Raw genomic sequence first — 9,587 nt, forward strand, 5'->3', positions numbered from 1 at the left:
GTGCCAAACAAAGCTATCAATCACACAAAAACTCGGTTTGCCAATAATTATCCACATCTAAACTCAGTCTGCTAATAGTTATTGCTATAAGTTAGTATTACAATTACTTGAACAGGGAATGTAGTAAGGTGAAAGGTACTCATGAACCGCTCAAATTCGATTGTAAAATTTAAATTGGGGTTCGGTTTTTTTTTTTTTAATTCAAGCACTTGAGTTTGTCATATTTTCGTTGGGTATACTCTCTCTAAATATATACATATACACACATATTTTATCGGTTTTATTCTTTCATAAATTGAGTTTTTTTTAGTCAATATTCATAAATAGAGTTGGATCACAACTACCTAAACCAAAATGCACCTCTTAATTACTGAGTTAAGCTCGAGCTTTGAAAAGCTCTATATAGAATCATCGAGTGTTGAATCTTAAGCTTCCATGAGAACATTTGCAACGTCAATGCTTGGGCTTGGGAAATTAATATGACACTCTATTTTTCCCTTTTCCCCTTCTTATGTTTTGTGGCCAGGACTGGTAGGGATCTTTCCTTAACCAACACATTTTATATTTGAAAGAAGTGATAATCACCTACCACCTAACCCCAGAAATATAACTATAGTGAAAACCCCCAAAGGCAAGTGCTATCAACCTTCCTTTCCCAATCATCTTGGAGCCCCAACTGACGGGACACGCAGTGACCCTTTTGAATGAACTTTCAAGAGCCAACTTCACTTCGGAGCAGGTGAAAATTGATTCAGAAGAAAGGTAGGTCCATACATAAAAATATGTATATCTTTTACTTAACAATGTTTCTCCCGCTAGAATGTCTGGTTCGTGATGGTCAGTCCACTCACCAAGCCTATTGGCACGTGAATTTGCACTGTCTACCTCCCCACCCCCCTCCCTCCCTCCCTCCCTCTACATTCCCACATTTTCCAAGGATTCTTTAAAGCCTCTGTCTATGTATATTGTCGCTATTGACTTGAATTTCAGTTCAAAAGATCCTGGTTTTGTTCCATTGCATCTCTCTCTCTCTCTCTCTCTCTCTCTCTCTCTCTCTCTCTCTCTCTCTCTCTCTCTCTCTCTCTCTCTCTCTATTAATATGGAGTTTCGTGGAGACTCTATATGCTTTGCAAATGGCGGTCCTCGTTGTCGGTCAAGCTTTGCAATTCTAAAGGTTAGTATCTATATCTTCCATGAACTACTCATCATGCATGTAAAATTCCATCACTTTCCATTTTGCTTCTTTCTTTTCTCTCTTTTTGGTTCATATCTTTGTTTCCGAGAACATCTTTTTGGGCTTCATTATTCGAAACCAGCTCTTCAAAATTTGCTTGCGATCTGGTTAAAAAGTTCAGAGGGAGGAAGGGGTATAGCCCAAACTGGTAGTGAGGAGTTGCGACTTGAGAGCGATTGATAATAGTTGCAGAAGGAAATCTAGAGGAGCTCCTGAACTATACTTGCCTCTTCTGCTTCATCATGTTATAATTTAGTAATCACTAGATAGTTAAGTCCGCCACTAGTCGTTCCCTCTTTTCTTCTCAGTTTTGACTTCCAGTCGCCTCTTGGGGTAGCTCAGAAAGACGTGCGCAACTTTCCTCTCAGCTTATCGTCAACCTTCTAGTACCAACCTTGGACGGGCGTGGGTCTTGTTCAATGGACGATGATAAAGCATTTGCTTTGCCTCACCTGTGCGGTTGGCTGACTGGTTCAAAATGGACTTGCTTTTATGGATCGAGCAAAAAGACCCGGGCTCGGTTCCCCCACTGTCTAAATGCAAACGCTCTTACGTTTAGACAGCCACACGAATTTTCGTTCGCATTTTACTTCGCTCATGAATTTTTGAGGCCAGGTCTCTAAAACAGACTTTCTTGTCATCATATACAAAGACAAATTATCTGCTGTCGGCTCGGATTTGAGGTAACTTTTTCCTTTTCTGGACTCGGTCTTGTGTGAGATTGATACAATCGATTTCTGTAATTCACTCGTTTCATACGGGTCTAGGTAGGATATACTGCATCTACTTGACACATCACTAGGTGAATGAGGCCACTGGGCCCCCACCCGTTTAGGCACTAAATTTATTCTCACTTTATCGACACAAATTTTATAAGATTTACCTACTAAGCTCCCTGCGAAGCCTCCATGTATGCACGACATATATACATATATATACATGTGTGAACTATTATGTTGGCCATTTTTGCATTGCTTTTACGTGGATATGTGTAGTGATATATTAAATTAGTAGGAGACGAGATGAAATAGTATTTGCCATACCTTAGCTTATTCAAAATTTACAGAAAAATATCATAGGCTGCAGTATAGACACCTTAGCTAATTCAAATTTTACGCAAAACGCCATATTGCTTTTACATATATAAGCGCCACCACTAGCCTCCTTTATCCGTCATTGTATATACGTGTACTTGAAAGTCAAGTGCAACTTTTTAATGAGTCTTCCTCTTATAAATGGCGACGATGCATTGCCATTACACTATGCAACTTCTTTCCTCCCATATCTTGTTTTATGGAGGACATTTGTGTTCTTACTTTCCTGACAAAGGAAAATGGAAAATTAACAAGGGAGAGGGAAGTTTAAGGGGCACACTGAGCATAAAGTTCAAACCCAAAAAAAATTGCAGAGATGACTTTTTAGATAGAGCAGAAATAGGGTTAGATATGCCACTCGAGCTCCTCACCCATAACTGGTTATGGTTCTTGGCCATAGGAGTACTCGACACTAGATGTCTTCTATTTTGATGAGGAAGAGCAGAAATCGACATCATGTATAGAGAGGTTTAAGAGCATATGGAGCCCAAGGTGAAGGCATGGGCCACATTTCTTAATTAGACCGCAGAACCAAGGTTAGATGTACCAGTTACAAGCGGGTGTGGGACTTTTGGCCATAGGGGTACTCCACACTAAGCGTATTCTTTTCTGATGAGGAAAAAGAAAATTTTGACATGTAGAACTTTTCCCCCCTGATTCACCTTTCGTATGTAGTATTCTACAATCGTCAAGTTATTTGGTAAAAAGAAGCATTAGTAGAGCTCTTTTTTCTGTAGAAGGTAGCACATTCAAGTAAAGGTGATCGGTTTCAAGGTGGTAGGATCCAGATCCGGAACCTGGAATCTACCCTATTAGAATCAGTTTCCAATTTTTGGAACTTGGAACTTACCATGTTTAGCCTGAAAGCGATCCTGTTTTTCCGGTCCGCTTTTAGGGTCTACCCAAGACCTGTTTTTCTTTTGTTCATTTTTTTGGTTTCATTTTTTATAGCAAATTAATAAGAGCAACAAAACGATTCAAAGTAAAAGATGAATGAGGGCAAGCAAGCAAAGGTGAGTCAGAAACGAGTGAGGGTTGTGAGGCTCGAATGAGCAAGGGTGAGCAGTGAGTGAGCGAGGAGGAGGGTGAGTCGCGAGTGAGAGAGAGAGAGAGAGAGTCATGAAGTGTTTGAGTGAGGTTGGAGAGAAAGAGAAAAAGAGAGAGATAGAGAAAAAGAGCCAAGAGAAAAACTAGGGTTTGTAGACTTCATGAAACCGGTTTTAAATTCGTTCCAATTGGTCCGGCTCCCGGGTAGCTCTTCACTCGAAACTAGGAACTTGACCTATTTTCAGGGTGGTTAGTTCCGGTTCTCGGGTAAAACCAATTCGGTTGCACAGCCCTACATTCAAGTGCGTCTTCAACATGACATGTATGGACACTTCATTTTTCTTTACTACCAGTCTACCATAGCAACTGACCTTAAAGTGTTCTTCGGTGTTCGTGCTTGCTATGTGGTTGTGAGAAGTATACCACAAGAGATATATAAGGAATAAGGACCTCGCTAATTTTTAATCTGGTTCAGCTCAAGCACGAATGTCCTCGTCTCTTGTAGTCAAGATTGATCTATCGTAAGTCTCTATTGTTAGAGAACAACCGTCGCCACCGATAAAACGCGATGCTCTAAGAAATTCAGAGAAAAGTAAAAGTAAAGGTTGCAAAATACAATGGAATGGTTGCAATGCATTATATGACCTGACCCGGGTTCCGTTGTTTGCATGGGCCGTACGAGATTATTTCACGTGTATAATATCCTTGATTCATATATAGCACGCCTGATTTTCAGTTCTAGATTATCAATAGGTAAGTAGCAAGAAATTCAAGCTCGTGCCTTTCTTTAGAAGGCCAAAAAGTTGCCGCAATTTCTTGCTTGCTTAAGAATGCTGAGTAAGCTAGGGTTTCAGGTGCTCTAGAATAAGCTTATTAGCATCTCATATGCGTTCGAGTATGAGCTGAGTGCGTTGTTTTATATCTATTGCTATTATAAACCTCCTCACTACTTAAATTAATAAAGTTCGAGCTAGTACGTATTTAGGAAAATCGCGGATGAGATATTTTGATTATGGTGGGCAAATACTACCACGTGGCATATTGGGAGATAAATCTGGGACCCGAGAAAGAGAGCATTATTGATTTTGAGCTGGTTCAACCATGAAGGCTTAGCTAGAAGTTCGCTAATGACACTTTCTTTAGGGGAGGTATATATAGGTAAATAAGCATCCTGACTAACTTGGTGCTTTCTAAATGCGATCCCTTTGCATGCACGGTGCATTATGGATGAATCACGTTCATATAAAGTCATACAAATTCCTAAATTTGAGAATGAAGAATCAAAATGTGCTTCATCAAGAACATGCATGGATTCTTGTTGCAACTTTAAAATGCCCCAGCGTTGATATTTCATTATGTCACCAGATCACCTTGTGATATCTAATCCATGTAAGAGATGTAATATATGTAGGGATGATTTCTTACTGAGTTTCATTACAATGTCTTTACCTGGATCTGCTTCATTCCGGGTTTGCTCTTTTTCCAAATCCCGAATTGGACCAACCAAAAAAAAAAAAAGAATTGGATTTGTCTAAATGTTGATAACAATATGGCCTCGTTGCTTAGTAATTATGTAAACATCTAGTAATATGTGTACTTCATATAGTCTTCTATGTCAATTAAGTGAGTAAACAAATCAACACCCTTAATTACATGTGAGAATGCTAAAAAGGGCATGCACATTCCTTGTAATAAAATTATTATTACTACAAGTAAAAGACTGTGCCTTAATAGATCGAGTGCTTCATTTATCTGTGGAGCAATATGTATATATGATATCTAGCTGCATGAGTATGAATGAAGCTTCTACACATCTATGCACTTAATAAGATTTATCAAATTGTATATCACTTCTTCAACTAGATTTGTCTTGCAATTTTAGTCATTACTCATAAACTTTTAGCACGGCTGTTGTCGATCAACCTGTCATTGTGGTATCTCAGCTTCAAAATTACCTTTAAAATAAGGATATTCGGATTCGTGTTGCATATCTAAGAAATAAAGAGGAACTGTGCTCAAATTACCTTTCACACAATCTTTTAATGTACGATCAGCTAGGGAAAGATTCATATGCCCCAAAGGTAATGAAATGCAGTAACTTTGTCATTATAAGTACACACATTCACATCTAGAGAAGCACTAAAGTTTTCTTACAAGAGCAACGGAAAGATTAACAAATGAAGAAAGAAAGAAAATGACTCTTTGATTGAAATAAGAGTCTAATTTGAAGATTTACGCTGTCCCGACAGTGAAAAAATCAACTTCCACGCACAATACTTGCATACTAGCTACCATTTGTGCATCTCAAATATACTAAAAGTGTTTCTTTAACCATAGATGCACACATGGCAATGTGCTTGCATCATCCATGAGAAGTTCATTTTTTCCGTCGACCATTTGGACAGGACAAAAACTTGAGAAATTAAGTTATAGAACTATATATTTGTACCCTTTCTTTGGGACTCGCGCGCAGTGATTATAGGTTCCATTTTTGCTGATCAGCTAGTGGCCCCATTGCAGCTCTCAATTCAGCTTCCCAGATGGCTCCTTGATTATTGAAGGTATTCATAGCAGAAGAAACCATAGGAAGGAAAGAAGTCGCACGCTGATGCTGATTCGTGTACCCATCCTCGTTGATCAGAGAATCCAAGAATGAAGAGAACATGTCCTCATTGTTGTTGTCCATGTAGAATTGAGCATGGCTCTGTGCTTCGCTATGGTGTGACGAAGATCCAGCCATCATCGCTGACCCATCAAGATTCTGCCAATTCTGATTGATACCATCCTGACGATCAACCCTAGGGTTTTGACGCGGATCCTGCAGGTTAGTCATCACTTCCTTAGGGTCCTGGGTGTTATCAGTTGTGGTGACTTGATAGTGATAGCCATTAGTCACTTGAAACTCAGAAGCACTAGTGTTTTGTGGGGAGATTGAAGCTGGGGCCACATCATGATGATCTGATGTTGGCATGTTGGGGAGAAGCTCTAACGGCTTGTGGGTCCTCGGATCGATTCCTTGGCTGATGAGTTTCTTGCTTAGATGAGTGTTCCAGTAGTTCTTGATCTCGTTGTCTGTCCTTCCTGGAATTCTCCCAGCTATCAGGGACCACCTAAAATCAAGGTCAACCAAACTAATTGGATCAAAATTATTTAGACAGATACCTAAAAGATCATGAGCTAGTATATTGTTAATCACCCAAATGTTCTCGCTAACTCGTGATTAATATATGTGTGAGAGAGTAACATCATCAACTTCATTACGTGCACAGGAAAGAGAGTTAAATAAGCCTAGCTAAGAAGGTGTAGAAATCTTTTAGACTATGCATGTGGAGGTTCAACACATCTCTGAAATGGATCGGGTTTTGCTATAATTGTGGAGTATTAGTGCTCACCTGTTACCAAGCAATCGGTGGAGCCTCAGGATGAGATCTTCCTCATCCGGTGCGATCTGCCCTCTCTTGACAGATGGGCGGAGATAGTTCATCCACCGGAGGCGGCAGCTCTTGCCACAGCGCATAAGCCCCGCCCGCTTCGGCAGAGTCCTCCACCTCCCTTCCCCTTCCTTCTTTACGTAACTGGCCAGAATCTCGTCTTCCTCAGGCGTCCATGGGCCTCTCTTGATTCCCACTTTGCTACAGCATGGGGTCGGCTTGCTTGGCGAAGTTGACGACGAAGACGACGGTGGATGCCTCATCTCTTCCCCCCTCTCTCTCTCTCCCTCTTCTTGCTTTGTCTCTCTGTGTGCGAAGGATGATTGATTGTGGATAAAATGAATTAGGGTTCGATGGCGGAGGGCTATATATGTAGGGAGAAGACGATGTCGAAAAGGGCAGGAAGGAAAAGTACAAAGAGCGCACAAGAGACGGTCTTCATTTAGAATGAATAGGCATATTGAACGGCCAATGAATTTTCAACGCGTGGCAGTGCAATGGCTATTATATCTAACGTCTGATTGCATGGGCGGCCATTTTTTGTCGTTTCTCACTGTAGAGAAATGGATGTGAGACTTGAGAGGTTGAATGACGGCTCATTCTCCAAAATGAAGAGTGAGATGGAAAGCATAACTTGTTCTCTTTATTTAATGTTATTTAAATAAAAGAAAAGGAATCGCTTGGATATTACGACTTGGCTTATCTTTCCCTGCGCATGTTTTTGGTAACTTGAGGGCAAAGATTTGGATACAAATACACTTAGTGCGTACCTGGTGACAAAAGATCCAAAAAAAGTGGCAAGGATAACAAGACGTACAGAAAACTTCACGCTTGATCACCCTTCACCCTCTGCCGGCAATTTACATCTCAATAGATTTCAACTGTTATATGCATCATCTGTTGAAGCTGGTTGAGATAACAACGGGAGCGGTTGTGTGTTAGACACAACGGCTTCTTCCTCGGTGTCTTTAACATCATCGATGAATGTAAACGAAGTACGCATTAACGGTTAAAATGGACTATGAAGCTAAGGGAAAAATCTTGTGCTGTGGAGAATTTACGACCTCTTTTTCTGGACAACATTGGGTATGACTCTCTCTACAGGATGACAGATGGCCTACTCCGAGATCATTTTGGACGAGAGATGTGCGACTCAAACGCGCAATCTGCCGCACCCGACGCGAAGCGCCTAATCTTTCGTTTAATTCCCCTTTAACATTTCGAATATGTGGACAACCCTTTTTTGTTTGCTGAGAAAGATTTTAGGGTTTTCTGTCCATGAGGCACACGTCCTTCAGGTCTTTGATATGTCAAACTCCTAAACCCTAAAAAGTTTTACGACTGATATATCACGGGATGCTTACATTCATCATGTGTCGCGGCAAATGGTTTTCTCTCTAGGGCTGGAAGGTTCCCCATAGCGTATTCTTGACGGGAGAGACTGTCCACTGAATTAGACTACGAAGTGGAAACTGTGCTTTCCGGCGGGAGCAAGGGAAGTCTATATGAGTAATGGTTACGGTAACCATTGAAGATTATATAGAAAATTAATAAGTTAGATGTCAAGCAGGCACATAATATAGACATCGGAGATGTGAAGGACTAACCATCATTGCACCAAGTTATGACAAGATTAAATCAGAGGTTCTATAAGTTGAGAATTGTGATAATAGAAAAATGTAACATCCTGTTCATTCACAAATGAAGAGTACAAGAGTCTATTTAGAAGCTTTACAGGATGACTATTTAACGTAGCAAAATATCAATCACAATGAATCAGAATCAATTAAGAGAAATAAACAAAATATCCTATATATATATATATATATATATATCTCCCAAATATATTTTATATTTTTAACATCTCCTCAAACTCAAGGTGATTTGAAAAAGGTCAACTTGAGTTTGGGAAAAGATTCAGAAATGCCTAGGTGGATGTGTCTTGGTGAAGATATCGGTAATCTATTCAGCAAATGTAGTACAGACAAGTCAGGCAGCACCATGAAGAACATGATATCAAATGAAATGACAATCTATTTCAATATATTTGGTTTGTTCGTGGAAAACATTATTATGTCTTATTCAAATAGCACTTCAGTTATCGCAATGAATGACTGTTCCGTTATGTTGATGCACTCCCCCATGTCTTCTAGTAGCCACGATAACAATAGAAACTCTGATGTTGTATCAACAAGAGCTTGATATTCTGCTTTTATACTAAAACTTTAGTGATAGTGGTTTGTTTCTTGTTACGCCATGAGATAAGTGAGATGCCCAAAAAGAAACAGTACCCTGTAGTGAAGAGACAATCTTGAGAGTCACTAACCTAGTTGGTTTAAGTTTTCAACTCCAAGGTAGATTGAGCAAAAAAGTGAAGGTCATGAAAAAACGTTACCTTGATGTGGTGAAGAATTCGAAGGACCGTAGCAATATAAGTCGTACGAGGCGTAATCATGTACTAACAAACATTATCGACAGGATAGGCAATGTCAGGTCGAGTAATAGTGAGATACATAAAATTGCTAACTAACTGTCTATAAAGTGTCGGATTCGAAAGGGAAGCCTCAGTTTTGGCATCAAATTTGGCATGTGTCTCACGAGGAGTTGTTACGACCTTATTGTTAGTGAGTCCAACTTGAGAGATATGATTAGTGCCATACTTGGCTTGTGAAAGATGATCACCAAGGAATCTGAATGAACCTTCAAGCCTAAAAAGTAGCTCAGTCGCCCAAGGTCTTTCATTTCAAACTATTGATTGAGATATTGCTTGAGTTTTGAAAT

The 9,587-nt window shown here is 39.9% G+C and overlaps 1 protein-coding gene across 2 annotated transcripts; it reads right to left on the minus strand.

The window, feature by feature from the left end:
• Window positions 1-4,971: 4,971 nt before the first annotated feature.
• On the minus strand, window positions 4,972-7,499 carry LOC115683358 (transcription repressor MYB5-like). Of its 2 annotated transcripts, XM_056315571.1 has the most exons (3): window positions 6,768-7,499; window positions 5,825-6,485; window positions 4,972-5,366 (listed from the first exon to the last, which is right to left on the minus strand). In XM_056315571.1, exons 1-2 carry the CDS (start codon window positions 7,067-7,069, stop codon window positions 5,852-5,854), a joined length of 936 nt encoding a protein of 311 aa, XP_056171546.1. In that variant the 5' UTR covers window positions 7,070-7,499; the 3' UTR covers window positions 4,972-5,366; window positions 5,825-5,851. The 2 variants fall into 2 exon arrangements, with proteins under 2 accessions (XP_056171546.1, XP_030463723.1); XM_030607863.2 differs by lacking the exon at window positions 4,972-5,366 and having other exon boundaries at window positions 5,458-6,485; window positions 6,768-7,498.
• Window positions 7,500-9,587: the final 2,088 nt, after the last annotated feature.

Source organism: Syzygium oleosum, unplaced genomic scaffold, assembly GCF_021117445.2.
Source record: "Syzygium oleosum isolate NSW1041296 unplaced genomic scaffold, Sole_v2.1 Sole_v2.10, whole genome shotgun sequence".
Lineage (NCBI taxonomy): Eukaryota > Viridiplantae > Streptophyta > Magnoliopsida > Myrtales > Myrtaceae > Syzygium > Syzygium oleosum.